The sequence below is a fragment of the Acanthopagrus latus genome, chromosome 22 (genome assembly GCF_904848185.1).
Source record: "Acanthopagrus latus isolate v.2019 chromosome 22, fAcaLat1.1, whole genome shotgun sequence".
Lineage (NCBI taxonomy): Eukaryota > Metazoa > Chordata > Actinopteri > Spariformes > Sparidae > Acanthopagrus > Acanthopagrus latus.
The window spans coordinates 3,148,990-3,171,802 of record NC_051060.1 but is presented as its reverse complement, the minus strand read 5'-3'; the positions used below and the strand labels follow the sequence as shown (position 1 = coordinate 3,171,802).

Below are 22,813 nucleotides of genomic sequence, written 5' to 3'. Positions count from 1 at the left end.
AATAAGAGGTAGTCTGCCATGTCTTGGATATTAGATTGTACATCAGGGCCTGATCCTGCTTCTGTAGCTGCTTCCCAGCCCAGAATATACACACATCCACGTGTGTTAGTGCCATACAACCTCTTTGGTGCAGAAAACACACATTTAGTGCAGGATTGTATTTTGAATGCTGATAAAAGGCACAGTTTTTTTTTTTTGTTTTTTTTTTTAAACTGTGTAATCATGTGAGACTGTAGAGAGCTGTTGTGAGTCATTAACTCAACATGCCCACTATATGGCATATGCAGCACATTGGATCTAACAGCTGGCTCTCCCTTGTGATCTCATGCCTTTGAACGTCGAGAGGATTTTAGCAGTTTAAAGAAGACATGATAAGAAGAAGTGAATCACCATATGAAAAGCTTTACTGACTCAAACGTGCTCTGCTCTGGTCAGATGTAATTGGCTTAATTGCTTATGGCAGTGTCACTGATCATATCATAGTGCACATAATCTTTGATCTGTTGACCATCTTTAATAAAAAATACTGAAAAACAGGGGAATGGTGGGTTGTACAGTTTACCAACATGCATTTAGTGAATGCTAGACAATTCATTTATGTTTCCCTCTCAGACATGTCTTAATCTTTTAGGACTTGTTCAGAACCTTGAGGGATGTAAAGTCTGCTAGTCTCAGTCAAGTTGAGATGACTCAAAGGAGTTATGTCTCATTAAAAATGGAAAGCCTTGCCTTCTGGAAACAGGTGCAATAACAGCCAGGGAGGGTTACTGAAGACACCATTTTCTCTGTTGTGTCTCACTTGTTATGAACCTCCGGAACTTTCTACACAATGAAGGTAATTAAAACCAAAAATCAAAATCAGTAAGAGTAAGAGATGGACTGTTAATATGCATTATTTTTTACAGCGCTGTCATCCAGTTCGTCTGCTGGTAAGCAACTTAAGAGAGTTAGATGCTGACGTTAACATAAGCCCTTAAAAAGCTTTTAAAACCTTGTTTTGTGTAACGTGGGTTTCTTGAAATTTGTGCAGAAGACGTGCTGCTGAGTCAATGTAAAAGTCTCAAACTACTCCTTTTCTCTTCTTTTGATTTCTGACTGCATTTTAAGATGGCTGATAATTAATTAGATGCTAAACATGAATTTGAAAATAACTTATTTAGGCTATTTAGTGATTCTGGAACTGGACTTAGATTGTTGAAGCCTTGATTCAATTTTATCTTAATTTCAGGATGAGGTCTGTGGATTCTTACTCCATCTCAGTCAGTGTGGTAGTGCTACATGGGCATCACTTCATAGACTATATGGATCCATGGAATGATAACATACACCAACAACCCTTTCAGCTGGTATATGGCCTGTGAGTGCCGTTCATGTTATGTTTGTGTGTGTGCACATTCATGACTCTATCTGACTTAACTGTTGAATGCCAGCATGTAATTTCATCTTGTTTTGTTTTGTGAATTTGTATTCTACAGGTCATAGATCATGAAGCTCCCATTCAGTGATCTATTGAGCATCCCACAGTGGGGATACAAGTTAGGATAAAACAACGATAATAGTGTCTATCTTAACGAGAATCACGATCATCTGGTGTAAGAGTACATGTTACATTTAACAACACTGACTGTTGGATCTGAAAAAGTTCAAAATTGTATTCCTTATGAGACAGCAGTGGTTGATATGGCTCTTTTTTCAGTGTAAAAGTGAATGTCTTGATATTGCACCGTATACTTGAGTTTGGGTTAGACAGCATTTTATCAAATTTAAATAATTTTGAATGGTTTATCAAATCTTTTAGCAGGAGCACTCTGTAGTGTTGAAATGTGAAGAAATACTGAGGAGAACAAAAAGATCTTCATTGGCTTCATTTTTTCTGCCTAAACAAACTAAAAAAAAGAAGCTCTTTAAATTTTAATGACAGTCTATGTTTATATGTGTCAGGATCCTGCCACTTTTCTAACTTCAGGCAGTGTTGTAGGACCCTTTTTTCTTCTGAGAACAGCTTGTTTTTTTGTTTTTTTTTTTACATAAGGAAAAACATACATATTTCTAAGTTTGTATTATTAGCTTATTATCATTGTAAATGTATTGAATGTATTCTCCAAAACTACATAGTACTCTTTTAAACAGTGTTACTAATGCAGTAAAATTCAGTGTGGGTGTGATCACCTCGTTGGCTGAGAAGACAAAAACAATTCAGTTTGTGTTCATTGCAAACATGTTTCTGACACTCTGAAATAAGGGAAGCTTTATTTGGCTACGACTGTATAGAAATTCCAACAAACTGATTCAGATGTAACTATACACTAAAGCACTATATCAACTTGGTATCATTGTTGTCATTGAGTGTACATCACCTGATATCATCCAGTCTTTTACCCAGTGAGCTACATCCAGAGAAGAAATTGTAGACACCAATAACAAACCTGCAAATGAGTCAGCGACAAGACTGGCTGTGAAGAGAAATAATAAGCCAACTGGGAAGCCCCACCATCAGCCATGCACTAATGAGAAGGGCTCTTGTTCTCGTGATGTAAAGCCAGGGAGGGACATTATTCCCCCACATCTCAGTGATTATTTTTCATGAGTGTGTTGCAGAAAGAGAAACAGTAATGTGAGGGAGCCTGAAGGGCTTTGTCTTCACTGGCTTAGGACGAATACACGAGTGTTGCTGAAAGTGAATGAACAACTGTGTGCAGCAGAGTCATGTTGGATCTTGGTACTCATCATGTGTACAGTGGTACGTAAATACATCCTCCCACCATGAGTTTAAAAACAACTGTCAGCCTCCCCCACCTACTCATTGCTTCTGTATGAACTAACTGCTAGGATCACAAACTGAAAGGATACCTCTACAGCAGGCCTTTTCAGCTCCTTTATAGAAGGACCAGATATGGTAAAAAATAAATAATGTCAAAATCAATGTTGTTAATCTTTGCAGTTTGACTGCTTTTTGACTCCCTGGAAGTTGGATTTGTGGTACTTGTGGTACAGAGTAATGCAAATACAGCTTCACCATAAAAATTATAGCATCAGCTGTTCAAGTATTTGAAACAGAATAGTGTTGTGTTGTTAGAGAAAGTTGCATCCAAAAGAAAAAAAATCTTGGTTGAACAAACTGAACTGAATCACTTCCTGAAACAATCTGTTCATTAGTCAGTTCTGTGGACTCTCAGTTGCAAGCGAATGTGCAAAGACACACACACACACACACACACACACTCAGTGTTGCTCACATGATGAATGCTGTGTGTTCTGAACAGCAAACACACAGCCGATTCAGGCTGCTATTTAGCTGCAGTGATTCAGTGAACAACATTTGTCTTGGACGTAGATAGATTCCCCCTACTTCTCCTTCAAACAGTCTTTCTTCTCTGGCCAAGATGTTCACAGTCAGCACGTTTACATGCACAGCTTAGTCGGATTACAGCCATAGTTCAACTATGCTACTCAATCAGACAACTGCTATTGTCTGAGAATACACTAGTAGTAATTGACCCACCTCCGGCTGACCTCTTTACGTCACCAGCTGCCTCGGCATTCGCGAAAGATGGCGTACGAAGAGCGAAACAAAGCTACATATTTGTACATTCCATATATGGTGTACATGATAATTACACAAACTAGATGCACAATAGTGCTCTTGCTTGCGGTTATTTCGGAGGACAGCCGCCGCCGTCCCTCTACTTCCGGCTCACAGGCCTGGGAAAAAACTCTCAAGCCTGTGCAGAACGCAAAATCAAAATCCAATCTGACGGAGTTGGCACTTCTGTATTGTGCCATTCATTCGTGGACAGTTTTTTGTCTCCTCAATGTGCAAATCTGTGTCAAACTGGACTGTCTTTGAACAGAGGAAGTGGCCTAAGACAGTAATTATCACCCACCAATGAAGTACTGAGCTCTCTTCCAGACAGCTTAATAACCATTCACACCAGGGCTCACCTAGCCTTACAAAGGCTGGTTTGACCAAACACCCCTGAAAGGCAGAGCTCACATGTCCTTTACGACTCTGTAAGGACACTTCCACACAGAGTTTAAAAGCCAGCTAACCCGTCTCCAGTTAGTTAGAACTGTGGAAGCCTCTTGGATGAAAGGTGAAACATCTTCAAGAAACTGAAACAAGTCCTGTTGCCTACGATACAGCACCTAGATTTACCATGGCCTGAATGACTTAGAACCTTCATCAACATTGTGATGTATCTATAGCTGTTGTTTAAAAATAGTGACGGCTAGCAACCTGCACTCGTCCATTATAGGCTGAATGTGCAAACAACTCAGTCAGGCAAGTCAGGTGAGGAAGTATAAATAATGAATAAGGTCCTTATAAAGAGTGTTATTCTGTGTCAAATGCATAACGCATAACTTAAGTTACATAAGTAAGGTAGTAAAGTGAATCCAGCTCACATTCTCTAAACCTAACCAAAAAGGTTTTTTGCCTAAACCTAACCAAACTGCAAGCATACAAGGAAGGTAATGTGCGCCTGTTGCTGGTATGCTAAGTGAACTCTAACTTGTGTCGTTGAGGGAGTCAGTGGCAGTCAAACTGTTTGGTTGATTAGCTGTGAGGATATGTTGCAGAATTGACACAATTTTAAACAAAAAAGTTGGCTTTACCAGAAAAGGAAACACGTTTTCAAATGTGTGGTAGGTTGCAAACAATGTGTTTCGGTGACCGAAGTGAATGTAAAAAATGTTTTTGTTTTCATTCATCATTACTTCTTCAACAAAGCATTCTGTGACCACACCTTCCAGCATCATAATGAGAGAGATGGGTGGCAAGACAGACTGAAACTTTCAACCAGAGAAAGTTTGCCAAACATACTATACTACATACGACCGCTATTGCTTTTAAACTGCTATTGGCTAATTCTCCTTGCACAGGGTTCTGTTGTAGATTTGTTGTCCATACGTATCTGCTGCTAACAGTTTAATCAGCCATTGTCAGTGCACCGGAATCCACTGATGCTGTTCCACTTTTTCACCCATTTCGTGTTTCTTCAGCTGAATTCTCCACTGGCTGCTGCAGAGTGCTGTCAGACAAACCGTCTGTATATTTTAGTCCTGCCACTTTTTCTTTTCCTCTTTACTATTCACACTCAGGTGCTGTCTGTGTAGACTCTATACCCTTAGGAACTCATGCTGGAACTAATTTTCATCTTGCACAACAAAGCCGTGGATGAAAGCTGTGCATGTTCAGGAAATTCAGTATTTACATTCTTTCACAACGGAATGTATGTAGTATTTCAACTATTGTGGTCATCAGATAGTGAAAGTATGGGCCTGCCTATGTTCAGATAATTGTTGCTGTGAAGTGACTCTGTAATGGTGACTTCCCGTCCACCTCTGGAGCCTGGTGGCACAGTGGTATCCGTCAGTAGCTTTGATGAGTGTTCATATCAAGGCCTTCGCTGATTACTGCTGTCCAGGCTCTGCTCAACAAACAGGAGAGACACCCGCATGGCCGCAATGCTTGACTTGTCAGGAGAGATCTCATTTTGGTAACTCCGTGACCTCCACACCATCCATCCTCTACACAGTGCCCTTGACTTTGACCAGATGATTTATTAAACTGCTGATCTGCTCTCTGTGATGAAATGCTTCTTTTTGTGTGTTCTATTTGGACTGTACCGTAGTCTGGGTTGAAGTGTGTCAACAGCAAGTATATTAGAGACTGTTTCACTGTGTTCATTTGATATTGACGTGATGAGATTGCATCAGTTGATGACATATTTGCTCTATACAGCTTGGTTGATTTTTAAAGATATTTTTTTGGTGCACAGAATGCTGTGCATTTCACTTACAGAACAGCAGTAGTTGGGATCACATAGCAGACAAGTAAACAGCATGAGGACCTGTTCCCATCTTAGCCAAATTTACAAAATGGAGGTTAAGTAAAGAGGAGCTGCAGGTTTTATACAAAAGATGTTTCCTCATCGTACTCAAGCACATTTACAGTACTTAGCTGTAGCTCAGGAGGTAAAGCATGATGTCCAGTAATTGGACGGTTGCTAGTTAGAGCTCTGGCATCCGTGAGCAAAATGCTCAACCCTAAATTGCTCCTGATAAGGTCAGCACCTTGGATGACAGCCTCTGCCATCAGCGCATGTATCACAGGATTTAACCAAGTTAACAATTTAACATTCACATGCTTGTCAAGCGAGGCTACTGCATCTAGAGATTTGGAGTCTTGCCTATTTATGACATTCACAGTGCTCGTCAAAAACATACCTGAAAACAACCTGTAGACAGTCATATCCATATCATAGCAGAGTTTCACTACAGTTTTATCTGTTTAGTCTGCATCTATAGAATATGTCACAGACATGAGGAGAACAGATTAAACAGGTGAAGGGCCATGATTTTCCGATGCACTCTCTTTTTCCAGCTCTGCCTCGCTCCCCCTCATTCCCCCTCCTGCTATCTCGTTCTTTCAGTGGGGTAAAGGGAAATCATGGCATCATATTTATTGATAATTATCAAAGTCAAACTCCATGTAAACAGATGGGGCAGGCAGGACCCGCTGCAGCAGCAACATAGCTGCCAAGCACTACACAAGCATCTTGTGGGGCAAGCCTGTTAAATCAATCTGCTACTCACATACTCAGGTTACGTCATGTGCGTGAAGTAAACTATGTAAGTGAGTTTAAACCACCGACATAATACCTTTAAATTTTAAGTGCCATTAACTCTGGACAAAAACAGTGGTCTCCTTCCTTTGCTAATTACTATGGCCACAGAGGTCACCACCAAACAATGAATATAAATATGGGTCAGAAAAAGCTGCTCGAACAGACAGGACAGTCTGGTATTTCACATTCCATGCAGCCAGAAAGGAAAGTTACTGACCATGACGAAGACTAGAAAATCCCAGATGTAGGGAAATAACTGCAATGTCACATTTCCTTTTTCTACATCCTTCAACAGCATCTCACAACCCTCTGCAGAAGCAGTTTTCTCCATTGAACATACCTCAAAGTAAAAATTTCTTGTACATTATGTTCAATATGTTAAATGTTGCATAAAATGTACCATATACAATGTACTATGCTTTGTAGAAAGGTACTACAGTTCCTTGTCCCAAAATAAACACAGACCTTTATTCAAATTGCCATTGTTCTTGTTGGTGTTAGCCCTCACCGTTTGCCTTATCCATTCCTTCATTAGCACTGCTGTCAAATCCAGTGATGCTTACTTTGGCAGAAAACCTTCAGTTGAAGTTGACTGAAATATAGATAGTCCAGCTCAATACAGAGATATGATTAAACAGAGTCAATATCTGGCAATGCAGTGGTGTATGTCTGCATATTTGGCCATGTGCATGTGTATGTGTATGTGCACTGCATGTGTGGGTGAGCGAGCGAGGAAAAAATGTCAGTTTATACTGGAAAGCATGCTGTTCCTTTTATTTCATGCTGTTTGTCTCAATATTGTGTAATGTTGTGCAAAATATGTGCAAATATGCACAGCTGTAAACCACATTCACAGTCCTTTCAGGCTGTTGTCTATGAGTCGTTACACTTAATGTCACAGAGATTATTGCATGTGTGAAAGTGCAGCCATTAAATTGCAGGTGTGTTGTGTCGTAGTCTGGAATGAGTAGTTATACTCTGAGGTCTGTTTTATTTGACAACAGACACGTACATATTTATGACTGTAAAACCAATGTTTAACTCAGTACGCCAGCAACCCACTGTTACACTGTCTATGAGCACCTCCTGTCTAATGCATTGTATTCCCTGGTCACAGGACTACATTATGACTGCAGCATTATGCACACTTGAGTGCGCCAAGAGAAAAAGAACCAGGGTCACATGACTGGCTGTTCTAGTGTCGGGCTCCATTATGGAACAGACTATACAAGCCAAACACAGGATATATGTCATTAACAAGTAGACTGTATGTTGTTTTGAGTAAAATGCCAGTGTCGTATGGCCTATGGAGACATGTTTTTTTTTTTTTTTATTACTTATTTCTGCCTGTGAATGATTGAAATTCTAAATACAGAGATTATTGATTTTAATTCATATTTAGTTTTTTCATACTTTTTTTTCCTCCTTGCCTCCTTGCCAGAACAGAGTTACAGTGGGTAGTGGTTTAAATCACAGAAAAGCTTCTAAGCTCATTCACGTAAGCTAGCAATTCATTCACAACATTGCCCTCAATCAAGACATATACAATTACTACACAGGTTTTCGATAAACTGTTCACTGTACAATTTGTAAAGTTAGAGTTAGAATAGTGTCTAACTAAAGTGGGCCTGTAAAGACACATTAGTGAGTAGATGAGTCTCCATGTTCATTGTGATGACGTTTTAACGTCCCTGACAACCACTGTAGTCTCATTTAGATACTTGTCAGCAACCGCTGTTTTTAACACACAGACAAGCTTTTTTATGTTGAAGTAAATGTGTAAATATCTTCAGCCTGTGGTAACCAAACACCTTATTTCAGACATTTGACTGAGAACTCAACTTAATGAGTTTTAGGACTATAGCCTCTATTGGGATGGGGCCGAGGGGTGTAGAGCTTAGAGTGACTTAAGTCCTAAGGAGTATAGTCACACTTATGTCACCTGCTTGGCTATAAGGTTACTGATAACATCCAGATCATTTATGTACCTTTTATTATAGTTATGTAACCTTTCACTTCTCACTCATGGCACTTCAGGCCAGTGCCATTTGCTGCTTTGACTGCTCCAACCTTTTTATGTGCTAAGCTTTGGTGGTTTGTTAAGGAATAGGAGATTAGCTCTACCAACATAGTCCTATTCTTTATCAGTTATCACATAGAGCAGTTACTTTCTGTTTAAATCTTTATTTTCATTTGCTTTGAATGATCAGTTGTCATTAGTTTCTTTAGTTTCTTTAGTTTCGATTAAACTAACAATAAAGTGGTCAGGCTATTAAGTCAAGGGTCATTCAGAATCACTGGGTAGTGTTGGTAGTGTTTTCTTCTCAGTTTTTTGAAAATTGCAAAAGACAACAAAACATTATGTGATCACTCATGTGACTCACTTCCATAATACATACACAGTTGTTGCCTCAACCAGGGAAGCTTGGTTCTGTGATGGGCTATTTTCATGGCAGACATCCTGACTTGTCAAATTAAGAAATGCACAGGTGCAATATTTGATAAATAACATTGATTATGGCTGCAATTCATTTAGATGAGCCAGTTCGAGGGCTCTGGTGAGCTGGCATGATGCACTGAAAATGAAACCACTCAGCGACGCCTTAGTCTGACTGAGGAGGAAAGAGAAAAAACAGCTTCAACTTCACCTGCCTTTAGGCTATTTTGATATACTTGAATAGCCTGGCTTGTAGCTGGGACCTAGCTTGTCACAGTCCAGGCCGACTCAGCTGTTAATAGTGCTAGAAGACCCCGTAATAACATGCATCAACAGAGAGGTTTTATTTCTCCTCTGTGGCAGCGAACACAATATATAGACTTTCTATTAAGCTGTAACCCAAGAGAATCTACCATTTTGTGGCTGACTAAACTCATCTACCATAGGGGCATCCAGGGGGGCATCTAAGAGCACACTTTCACTGTGTTTTTTCAAACATGGAGGCACCAGAGTGGGTAGTCGGCACCCTTCAGGCCACAAGTGCACATCAAACCAGCTTTACTATGTCAAAAAAAAGAAAAAAAAACAGATGTGTGCAGTTACTGCAGACCCCCCTGAGAGTCTGCCACAGGAAGATAAGATAAAAGTTTAATGATTCCTGAGGGCTTCAAATAATTATTTCAAATGAGGCAGACGGATGTTTAAAGTGATCCCATTTAACAGATGTTTTTGGAAAATGATTTACAAATGTTATCATTCTGGGTCGGACATAGTCTGGCCTGTGGCTCCATCTCAGATCTCTTGTGCCTGACTGCCTCCTGTGGTCTTTCAGTGGTGCTGGGTTGAATTGATAATTAAGTTTTAAAGATGATAATGTTAATGAGTATTACCATAACCTAATTTAAATATTTCTGTTTCTCACATAGGTTCATTTGTATGACTCTACCATGGACCACATCATCTCCTACCTGCTGGTCCTGGGAGCCACAGTGATGATCACCCATGCATGCCCTAAATACTGTGTATGCCAGAATCTGTCCGAGTCCCTGGGGACATTATGTCCCTCCAAAGGTCTCCTGTTTGTGCCTCCGGACATTGACCGAAGCACGGTGGAGCTTCGTCTGGGAGGCAACTACATTCTTCGAATAACGCAGCAGGACTTTGCCAATATGACTGACCTGGTGGATCTGACCCTCTCCAGGAACACCATCAGCTACATTCAGCCCTTCTCTTTTGGTGACTTGGAAACACTGCGCTCAATTCACCTGGACAACAACCGCTTGACAGAGCTGGGCCCCGATGACTTGCGAGGCTTGATCAACCTGCAGCACCTCATTGTTAACAACAACCAGCTTGGACGTATTCATGAAAAGGCCTTTGAGGACCTGGCACCTGCCTTGGAGGATCTAGATCTCTCCTATAACAACCTCATGTCCCTGCCCTGGGACTCAGTCCGCCAGATGATTAACCTGCACCAGCTGAGTCTGGACCACAATCTGTTGGACTTTATCCCAGAGGGAACTTTCACTGACCTGGAAAGGCTGGCGAGATTGGACCTGACCTCAAATCGCTTGCAGAAGCTACCCCCAGACCCCATTTTTGCCCGTGCCCAGGACTCAATGATTATGACTACACCTTATGCTCCCCAGCTGTCCCTAAGCCTGGGCGGGAATCCATTGCACTGTAACTGCGAGATGCTGTGGCTGCGGCGGCTTGAGAGAGATGATGACCTGGAGACTTGTGCATCCCCTCCTGCCTTGAAGGGTCGTTACTTTTGGAATGTGAAGGAGGAGGAGTTTGTGTGTCAGCCACCTATGATCACCCAGCACACCCACAGAATGCTGGTCTTGGAAGGCCAGACGGCCAGCCTAAGGTGTGAAGCAACTGGAGACCCTTCTCCCACCATCCACTGGATCTCCCCTGATGATCGACTGCTTGGGAATTCCTCCCGAACTGCAGTGTACAGCAATGGTACCCTAAGCATCACCATAACCACCTCCAAGGACTACGGCACTTTCACCTGCATTGCCGCTAACGTGGCTGGAGAGTCCACCGCCTCTGTGGAAGTGTCCATCGTCCAGCTCCCTCACCTTAGCAATGGCACCGGGCAGCCAGCACCACCAAAGTCACGCCTCTCTGATATCACAGGGACCACCAGGGTCAGCAAAGGGGCTCCGAAGAGCCAACCAGAAAGAACTGTGTCCGTCTCTGAGGTTACAGCTGTCTCAGCGCTGGTCAAGTGGACAGTGAGCAAGTCAGCCCCAAAAGTGAAGATGTACCAGCTCCAGTACAACTGCTCTGATGATGAGGTTCTCATCTACAGGTAAACACTTGGAGTCTTTTTTTTTTCAAGGTGTAAGCACAGTTCTTATATGATGCATGTTCCGAAATTACAGTAGATACTTGGTTGATATGACTGGGTTTATTTGAAACGTGTAATGTTTGGCCCTGTGTCCACACAGTAGTTTTTCTGTGTCTTTTTTCAATTGTTTCAAATGAGGAGCAAGTGTCTGCAGCAGTAGGAGGTTGTCTAAAGAAAAGGTGCACTCTGAAGTTTTTTTGTGGCTACTCCATAGTTGAAATCTCTCAACTTTTCAGACGTGCTTCAAGCGCTTCTGAGTGCACAGCCACACTTTTCTGCCGAAAGAAATGTTCACACAGGCCCTTAAACGAGTCTCTTGTGGTGATGAAGGACAAAACAACCAGCCACCACGACATATGGCCAAAATAATGAAGAGGCTACTCTTCTTAGTGAGCACCATTTGAAAATGCAGTTAATTCAGCTGAAATGTTGATACTTTGTTCTTTTTCACCATAATTGAAAGACATGTTCTACATTCAATATACTACTGTGTGAGAAGCGGTCTGAAAGAGCCAGCTAAATTGAAATTTGGAAATTACAATAAACATTTTGTCAATGTCAATATTTGTACACTACTTGCACAGCACTCATTGCTGAAAGATGAGGAAGGAACGGTACAAACAGAAGAAGTCATGGCATCTGAATGAGAGGCTCAGTACTAAACTAAATATACAGCGTGTGTTCTGATCTTAAACAAAGACAGATGTATTTTGATCAACATTTTGAATGTAAACATCTAAGGATAATTACATAACAGAGCAACATTTTTTATGCAAATATTCAAACAGAATATGAACTAAGAGACAGAGCAGTGACAGCTGTTGAAAAGTCAATTCTTTAGACCTCATTTATAAACGCAGTATATGTTGTTTTAAGACAACAAAGAACTTAATATTCATTGAATACCTGAACCCTTGTGGGGTTTCAGATAGAGTTAAGGCAGGTACACTCTACAGGATAATCGGGACGATTTTTGTCCCGATTATCCCCCTTACGATCAAAGCCAGCAAAGGCCTGATTATCTGATGTTTGCAAAGGACTTCATGTCTGATTGTCCTGTGGTGTGGGGTGTGTTAAGAGAGACTTTGTTCGGTCAGATCCGCTCGGAAGGCGTCGGAAGGGGAGATCGTAAATAATGAACATGTTTAATATTTGCAACTATAAATCCTGTAGTGTGTGGGGTGTTGCTAGTGGAGCCGAGCATGCGCAGCGTGTGATGCCACGTGTACCAACCAACAGCCAATCAAGACGCCAGGCTGTGTTTCTCTGTCAGCCTTTTATTTACCTGTTGCCATGGTGATTCGCAGTACCGGGGGCCAGAGCGCACCGCGCTGCTCTCGGAGCTATCTGTAATACTTGTGACAGTTTTTACTCACCTCCAACTCGCGCTGTAACGCATACAGCCCACACTCTCGCCGTCTCCATGACTTTTTCCATAGTCGTTTTGTTTTGGTTTTGGTTTTGTTTTTTTTCAGCCTAAAAACAACTACCACTGCATCTTCCGCTTCGTCCGCCATGTTTGTTTACATTGAAGTCACGTTTGACCACGCGAGATTTGTAATATTGAGCGTGAAGAACCTGATACTCTGCTGAAGAATCTGTTAGTGTGTGGTGTGCACTATGGAGAACACCAAGCACAATAAGATCAGCAGAGAGAGAGATCTTGTGCGATCTGTCTTTTGTTATCATCAAGTGTGTGGTCTCCTTATCTGTGAAGGTTTGAAAAATCCTGTAGTGTGTACCTGCAAGAATTTGGACAAGCAGAATTTTGTTGTGAGAGCACTGACACATAAAATGGTTGAATCATCATTATTGGGTTCAGTCGAAGGTACAAGCCCAGGAACACAAAAACTAATTCCCAAATACAGTGCATTGCAACAACAATGCATTTTTTTATATTCGCTACAGCTGACTCACACTTGCAGTGATGGAATGTAACTAAGAACATTACTCAACTACAATGTTGGGGTAATTATAGTTCCATTTTATGGAGGCCAGTGTATACTTCACTCCAATATATTTATTGATAACTTTACTTACTAGTTACTTTGTCGATTACATGCTGCACCAGAGACAAAGTAGAATAATTTGAAACCGAAAATAACATAAAAAGTGGTTTCATACATTTAAAAAAGAAAAAAAAAATATGTTGAATATCAGATTTGATAAGTCGTTGACCCATAGCATGCAGTGCAAACATGTAAATGTATGTATAATTTTACTTAGTCATATTTTTGACACTTTTTTAACCCTTGTGGTTCTCTGACAGTTTGCTTTTTTGAATCAAGAGAGAGTGTAGAGATGATGATGATGGCTAATTGGAAGCCATCAAAGCAAAAGGAGAGACCTTGAACTGAACTCTGCTGAGCCCCACTGATCATGTCTGATGAAGATGTCTTGAATATGAATGTGAGACAGACAAGAACTGAACCAACAAGTGTTAAAGCCAGCCCAGGATCTTACCTGATCAAATAAGATGTCAGCAAAAACTGAAAACCGAACCCACAGGGATTATAAGAGAGCTTTCATGCTGCCAAGAGAGCAGGATTCTCTACCTTAATAAGGACAGCCTCTGTGATGCGCACTGCTCTGGAAGTTGTCTGAACGTTTCATAGATTGATTCATTAAAAACCTATTTGAATTAAAAAAAGGTTATGTGGAGACAAGTCCCTGTAAAAGTTAAGAATGGAAGTTAGGAAAGCTGCCTGTAGCTGCTGGGAATCTGGAGACAACTTAATCGTTTCAGCTGTGTCTCATTGGTGTGCAGAAGAGGTAGGGGTTGTCAGCTGTTTCCTCTTTAAACACTGGAGCTGTAGGACAATGTTATCACTGCTCCACTTTCCATTATTGGCACATTGTTACATTAACTCAAGATGTACGTGCTCCTTCATATGGGATGGGTAAATGTGAAGGCCTGAGGGCCCGGAGAACTTATTCTAAAGGAGAACGGTCTATCAAGAAAATGTGCCTTTGTCAGGCGGAAATTAAGGCTTTTTGTATTCCTGAAAAGTGTACTAAATGTTCCAAGAGAGATGATATATGATACGATATATTATTATATTTTATTACTGGGGTTTAAATTTATAATGACCCAGGGTGACCAACAGTGACAGATCTGCCAACCTATCATTGATGATTGATGTTGCTTGTTTACAAGTAGTGGTTTGATCCAACACTGAGTGAGGACATACAAGCCAAGCCACATGTTCTCTGGCTAGGCATGTTTTCAGTGATATTCATATGCAAAATAGAGCAATTAGCACCTGCGGGAGCTTCACATACGTCATGGTTCGCTTCCGTCAATATGTGGCACAGACGAACGCAATGTTCACAGGCTGTAAATTGTGTTAACTGCCGAAAATTAGGGAGGTTTACGGGTGTTTACGGGGACAAAACTCCTACTTCTCGTGCAGTGTCTGTTCGCTGCCTGCCGCAGCGAGTGACTGCAGCTCCATGTTAGCATGTAACTGTTTACTTTCCTGGGCAGCCGGGATTTTCCCATCTACACAAAATTGCTCAGACATGTAGCGGATGTCACCCTGAATACGTCTATGCATCATTACTGTGTCATATCCATGGCACCACACACTGGACACAGGAAGTCTGATAAACATCATCCGATTTACATGACATTTACTGCTTGTTTTGTAGACATCATACATTACAACGTGCAAGTAACAGGTGAGCGTGGCCTCTGACGGTGCCACAGCCCAACGTGCGTGGAGCGAGGGCCCATTCGCCACTGCTTGCAGCTTTAATTCATCTTATATCTGTCCTCCTTTTTCTTTTATATTTTTTTTTTCACCATATTTTTTTCTTAGATTTTCATTTTAACACTTTTGGTGTTGTTAAAAGTGTGCCACTTAAAAAGACACATTTTGGGTTAACACCTCTGTACAAGCTTGATTACTTTACTTGAATTTTTGATTGCTGTACATAGTCTTCTCCTTTTTATGGACTAAATGTTGTGTCTTTTGCATATCCATAGAACCTTGCATATGTAACCAGGCAAAGTTGTAGAGTTTCATCCAAGTCATTTTAAAGCCATGTGGGGATTCGGAATTTGTATTATTATCTTTAAATCTCTTTACTGCAGTGTTTCTATTACAAAAGGTGGTAGAGGTTGTGGAATTTATCAAATAGAAAAATGCTAAATGATTTAATAATCATTAAATAATTTGGTTAAATGCGTGGAAATTTAGCTTCTATTCTACTTTAAATGTTAACATGTATTTTTGACTGTACAAATAAGGACAATCTATCATGAGCCAGTGCCACAAAGCTACTATAGATCTGTTATTGAATTAATTTACACTTTAGATTTTTATGAACTTTTTTATATTGTAAAATAAGTTATCTAGGGCACTTCCTCCGGATGCAGTGGCAAGATGTAGGCAATACATTTTCCTGATTTTCTGAGGCTACGTTAGCTAGATAAAAAATCATGTTAAAGCAAAATGAATTGAAACATTAAAAAAACACATCCTTCCGTTTCTGTTTCTTCTGGGCTTAGACTCCATCCAAGTCTTTTCAGTGGTTTTTATGGAGTCCTGCTGACACAGACTAACCCATGGAAACATTTCCTCCTTAGTGGCGATAGAAACACCTCCTTGCTCAGCTCAGTTCACTCTGGTCACTGGTTGTGTTTTCATCTTGCTGAAAATAAATGTATGTAGCTTTTGCGGCTGAATTCATCGTGATGTTATAATTTTCAAACAACTTTTGACTTGACTGAACATTTCCCTTCATGTTCAGGTTGCTATGTACTGCTGTTTACCCACAGTGCTGGCTACATGCTTGATACGACTGTCGTATCAAACAGAGACTGTGACACAGATCGTTGGCCTAAGGTGGCACCAAGATTTATCCATTACAGTCTGGTGGAGGTGATGTTTTATAGCAACCAGGAGATATTTAAGGGTGTAGACACCGGCAGAGAAATGTTACGGCTTACTGAAGCTGCAGGGTGAGAGTGAGGAGCAGCCGGGGAGAGGCCATTAAGGACTTTGATTGTATAAGCACACAAGCATTATATTTCCCAGCATCAGCCCAGTGCTCAGGCTGAGACAATGGGGCAGTAGACCATCTGGCATGACCTTGTCTGTGTTTTTTCAGAGAAAAAGAAATCAATAGATGAAATGAATAATGTTTCAGCAGTCCTTACCAGCTGGAAAAACAAAACAATCCTGAGCTGTGAAATAGTGCAATGGTTGTGGACAGGAAAGACGCAGCCTGGAGTAAATATGTATTTGTTTCGTCAGCTCTTTCTTTTAACTGAGAATATATGTAGGAAACTAAAAGTGTAACTGACAAGTCTGAAAGCTTAAAGAAGTCTCTGCCAGGAGCCCATCTTCCCTCTTCAGCTGCTTTCCTATTCTTCTTCTCTCTCTCTCTTTCTCCCTGCTTTTTTCACTTGATTAATGCTATGGCCTCTCGTCATCGTGGGGAGCAAAGCAGGCCACTCGACAAATTGCCTTTTGCAGCCTGAAGGGACGGGAAAAAAAAACTTTTATCTGGCTGTGATAAGCATGGGCATAGGTTTCTCTGGACTTGGGCTTTATTCCTATGAATTAAAATGAATTAGCCAACATCTATGCAGACAGCCTGAAATCAGTTAGACCCAGGCACACAGCTAAAGCATCACTCAGCTAAAGAATTTCACTCCCAATTGCAGGCAGCCAATTATAATAGTGTAATGAAGTGTAGCACAAGTTGTTGGAGAAGTGGAACTTTTGATTGGAAAACAGCATCTTTTGTTTGAGCTGTGGGGACTGATTGGAATGAGGAAAACACTGAGGATCTGATGTTTTTGGGTCCAAACCCGTCTATGATCGCTGTGGCATGTCGGGTCAGTGTCCCTTTGATGTGAGACCCATCTTGTCAGTCACCGTGATCACATGAACAAATGAAGGCTCTAGGTTACCCATTTCTGCACTCAATGTGGCCATCAATAGTGTGTACCCACTCATTAAGTCACATTATATCATGTCATGTCATGTCATTGTCCGTAACTGCTTATCCCTTTCCATGGGGTCGCGGGGTGTTGCTGCTGGAGCCAATCCCAGCCTTGTCTCAGGGCGAGGGCAGGGTACTCCCTGGACAAGTCGCCAGCTCATCGCAGGGCCCTCACTGATGAGCAACGTGGGGTTCAGTAGTCACATTATATCAGTATACTTAAAATCTGTACTCAAGTACAGTTTCTGTTTCTCTAAATCTCCAGTCTGAATGAACTCCATTTTCATTGGCCCATCTGTGATCCGTTGAAAATGAAATGTTTGGATTTAAGTTCAAATTGTGCTCAGTACTCAATTATGATTTGAAAAGTGAATGCTGTAGTGAGTAGGATACATTGTATAATTCATATAAAAGTTCAGTTACAGACTTGTAGTGTTTAATCCTCTGTATACACACAAACACACACACACACACACACACACACACACACACACACACACACACACACCTGTGCATACAGCGCTGCAGCTCTCCTGAGCCTAATATCCCAACACCTGACACACTCCCTTGTCTAGCTGTTCCTACCACGGGGATTCCTTACACTTCCCACCAGTACAAATCTCAGATCAGCTGATGCACAATGTGCTGCAGTCTCCAGTTGTTCTTGCCTTTCCCTCATTTTCTTCTTATTTATATATCAGTGCTCGAGAGCTCCGCTATCAAATGGACCCCTCTGTTCAGCAAGACAGATGGCTCCGAGAGATAGAGCCAATTACTGTTGGCTGTCTGTTAAAGCAGAAAGAGGAGAGGTAGGAGAGAGATAACTCCCGGGAATGCAAATGGTAATGCTGCCTCTGTTTTAATAAAAAAAATGCACTGTGAATACATCTTGCCTTACCTACTGCACCAGTCTCCATGTGCTCTGTGTACCCTGTTCAGATGCTAATGGCATCATTAAAAGTGTTTACTGTAGCCCTTCTCCAGGTTTTTACAGCTGCCTCTGTGTCTGTTAAAGAGATATGAGCTGATGCTATTACAGAGGAAGACTTCTTTATCTCGATACAGTAATTAACCTGCAGCACTTAATTGTGTTTCTTGTCTTTGTTCAGGATGATCCCAGCCTCCAGCAAAGCTTTCTTGGTGACAAACCTGGTTTCAGGGACCCGTTACGATCTATGTGTGCTGGCTGCATGGGATGACACCGCCACCACGCTCACAGCCACCAATGTTGTGGGCTGTACGCATTTCTTCACCCAGGACGACTATCCTCAGTGCCAGTCTATACCCAGTCAGCTGCTGGGAGGCACCATGATCCTGGTGGTCGGGGGAATCATTGTGGCCACTCTGCTCGTGTTCATCGTCATTCTCATGGTGCGCTACAAAGCCGCTGATACAGAAGCTCTGGCGGGGAAGCTGACCAGTGTCAGCGACACACACTCGCAGACCAACGGTGGACGACTTGGGCAAAATGGACTTCTCATGCCCCAGTCCCAGCCTCAGTGTGAGCAAACGGTCAAGGCCAAGGTGACTCTGCAAGACGAGGTGGTGGAGTTCAAATGTGGGTCCCTCCAGAGCAGTCTCACCTCCTCCTCCTCCTCCTCTTCCTCAGGCTCCATGGCCGAAGGCTCATACAGCCCCAACAGCACGCTTGCCAAGATTTGGAGGTCAGCCCCCTCAAAGCCCCGAACCAATTTAGACCACCTCCTCGGGGCCTTCACCTCACTGGAGCTGCGGGGGGCACAGGGTTGTGACCTGGGAGCCTCCGGTAGTGCTGCAATGACAGCAGCTAAACCCCACACAGACAGGGAGCCGCTGCTGGGCCGGACACTGGACTCCAGCCTCAGCCGGCTCCTAATGCTACCTCTGGACTCCAAACCAAGAAGGAGCCAGTCGTTCGACATGGGAGATGTAACAGGCACTGGGGCCTCACAGCTGTGCAACAAACCTCGCAGGATCAGCAGTATCTGGACTAAGAGGAGCCTGTCTGTGAATGGCATGCTGCTGCAGTGTGAGGAGGAGGAGGGGGACACAGGAGGCAGCAAGGGGACAATAGACAGTGCTGACTGGGTGATGGAGAGTACTGTCTAAGACAGATGGAGGACCATCACATTTTCAAACACTGCTCTGATGGACAGCCAGTAGCCTAGCCAAGACAGACCTTCTGGTCTCAGAGCCTTTATCCTGCGTGAAGCATAACCATTCTCTACGCTCCTGCTCCAGCACTCATTTAGCTGAGACAGGAATAGGAGTTTTCGCTGTCACAGCCAAATACAACCTTAGGGACAAAACCTTTGAAATGTTTGCCTCACACATTGTACAGAGAAGGATGAAGACGGTCGATCAGCTGAAGGGAAATGTCAGTTATGTTGTCATGCCCATGGACTGTTGTTAAACTGTATATATTCAAAGTATGTAATAAAAATAAAGTTTTATATTTTTTGTTTTGCTGGTCAAACACAATGATCCATTACAGGTCTCTGCCTTGACATAAGAGCAGGGTGTGACCAGCATGCACTGAAATCTTTTTATTGTAAATGTATCCTCATGTCATTGACCTACTGATGCAGTTTAACCTTCTCTGACTGAATGGTGCCGTATTTTTATTATATATATATATATATATATATCTATATAATGCTTTGATCCATCAAGACTTAAGAAAAAAGATTTATTTAAAAAGTTGTAGGTGATTATATTTACGTTTCTATACAGAGTATATATTTGAGGGGTAACTCAATTATTCTGTATGCTAATCATAACAGATTTATGTGACTGCATAGATTATGAAATCAACTGTCTCTACACTATGGCTGTACTGTATGTAAAGACTCACTGTTTAAAATGCCAAAAGTTTTAATGTCATTAATTTCAAAGTTTGGTTACAACATTGATGCCCAGGATAATTCTAGTTTATTACAATTTGAGTCTTATCATTGGCAAGTTGTAGCTACGATTCCTATTAGCACTAATAACACTTCCTCAGCAAATTAAACAGACTGCATTGTTCAAGTCATTGTTGAGACCTGGCTATATGACGTCATCACAATAACAAAGCTTGACAGGGAAAGAAACATGAGCAGACCATCACACAGACACTTTTCAACCAAAAGTTCCCACCATCTGATAAGGACACTGGGCCACAGAATGTTTGCTATCAGGCTGCAAAGGAGAAACACATCTATAGCTTTAAATAAAGCCTGTGGATTGTATTTGATTAAAATTACAGAAAATACATGTAATCAGATTATCAATGCTTTTTGTAAAAATCGAAATGATTATCAGGATGACGGTTTTTAACAGAGTTGCCAACTTTCACGCCACATTTTCTCACAGGGCAAAGCACATTTAGAAGTGATGATGGCACAGAAAGAGGACAGTGGCAGCACCGAGACAGACCGAGTCAGCAGTGTCCCTATGTCTCGTCTGCACCATTGAGCAGGCAGGCAGGAGTCACAGTGGGTAACTATGGATACGGACACATTGTCTGATTAAACCTCCCAATAATATTAGGTCTGGTTGCCTGATTCAGGTTCTATTGTCTGGAGGTTGGCAGGTTTGCTGATCTACAAAACGTAATCTTCATCGACCATAATATCTAAAACCTGTTTGCTTTTTTGTCACCTTTCATAAAATACATCAACTTCAACGGTAACTAATCTTTCTCCAGACTACACAGACATGTTGGCTGCTCTGATTTGAAACTATATTTAACATAAAGGACACTGGTAACACTAATAACCATCACTGATAAATGTATGTCAATTACACTTCAGTTATTACTGTTTACAAAAAAATGAAAAGTTTTACAAATCTCAAAGGTTTATTAACATCAGTTGTAACTTGACATCAAACAATGTCTTAATATATGGTTTATAAAGGATTTCCTTTCATTCTTTAACAGTCAAATAACTACTAACTTATACCTAACAGTTTAATCAACTATGCATTTACAATTCAATAATGGCAGCTATTGCAGAGTATTACCAGAACAATAAACCACATATTCCACACTTTAAAAGTCTGGTGTCAGAGCAGCTGCCAGTTAAACATCATGGCCATCATAACCACTGTCAATGGCTGGAATTATTATTACTGTGCATCTGGTATTTAAGTACATCAAAAGTAATGGAGAGTGATCAAATTACATTACTTTAATATTATGATACTTGAATTAGGTTACTAAGCAAGTTACTTTCTGACGGGTGATTAGTAACTGTGGGAAGACATTATGAAAGCAGCCCTCCCATCCCTGTACTTTAATGGATTTGTTCTTGGGCCAGTCAGTGCTGCAGGTTCACCCATGATTCACAGTCACTCCACGAGCAACAAAAAACACAGAATGTTACAATGAGTGTTACAGAGAGGCTAATCTGTAATCAGAATAAAGCACAAATGGGGCTTTACGATGGGGCTGCAAAGTGACCCAAGTTGTACTAAATCAGAATTTCCCTTCACACATTTGCCCCCTCTCATGTTAAAGGAAGTAAACACTATGGTTCAGTATCTTTAATCTGCTTTGTTTATCAGGATTGTAAATTACTTACATCTTTCAAAGAGTCCCAGAATGTGTTTTGACACTGAATATACTTTGTTCAAATGTTCAACATAAAATTTTGGAAACCAGATCCCTCCATGTTCACCTGGTAATGTTCACAGGATTCCTACAGATGGAATTAAACCATGTGGAGATATGGGTATAATAAGTGAACATAATAATGAGTCTGTTTCATGAAAGTTCAATTAAACATGTTTGCTTTATTGTCAGATGTTGCATGTTTGTGCAGAACTGACCCATGAGACAGTTTTGTCCAGTGTGTGCACTCACTTCTACCATGTTGTCTGAATTTTTTCTGATATGACGGTGTGTGTACAGTGTCTCTGTATATTGGATGTTTTTGTACCATATTCAACCTGGAGTATGTGCAGCAGTTGAACTTTACAGTAGAGGACGTGTGGAGCAGCTGTTCACATTTCTCATCTGGAGCTGTAAAAGATGTTTGTGTGGTCAAATTGTTGTTTTTGCTACTAAGACAAAACTAAAATTCTCCTGAGAAAGTAATGTGATGTAAGAGCATTTCCTCTAGGAGCAGTTGGTTTGAATGCGGACTGTAAATAAAAAGAAAGTCATCATCAAGGTGACACAGAAGCCCTGAGCGGCAAGTGTGGAAAACAAATCTGGTGATTCATTTTGTCTGAATTAAATAATTTTCCTGTGTTCATGATTTAACAGGTGAAAAAAACCTTTTTGCAGTTGAAAACGGTGTTCACATTTTTCTGTTTCAGTTTTTGTAATACCTATTTTACCCGCAAGAAGCTGAACTGCACCATGACACCATGTTCTCATGCTGTCGCTGTCTGTTAAGTGGTGGTATGTTTCACATTCATTCTGATCACATGACTTTTGAGTTGCCTTTTTCATATTGAGCAGTG

At 41.3% G+C, this 22,813-nt stretch overlaps 1 protein-coding gene across 3 annotated transcripts in view; it reads left to right on the top strand.

Annotated features, from left to right (window-relative positions):
* Positions 1-22,551, top strand: part of lrfn2b (leucine rich repeat and fibronectin type III domain containing 2b) — a 126,678-nt gene extending 104,127 nt beyond the window's left edge. For all 3 annotated transcript variants that reach the window (XM_037087506.1, XM_037087505.1, XM_037087504.1), the window contains 2 exons: positions 9,993-11,389; positions 18,493-22,551. In XM_037087506.1, the coding sequence (XP_036943401.1) occupies positions 10,014-11,389; positions 18,493-19,471 (2,355 nt within the window). In that variant the 5' untranslated portion in view covers positions 9,993-10,013 and the 3' untranslated portion in view covers positions 19,472-22,551. The remainder of the gene's footprint in view (positions 1-9,992; positions 11,390-18,492) is intronic.
* Positions 22,552-22,813: the final 262 nt, after the last annotated feature.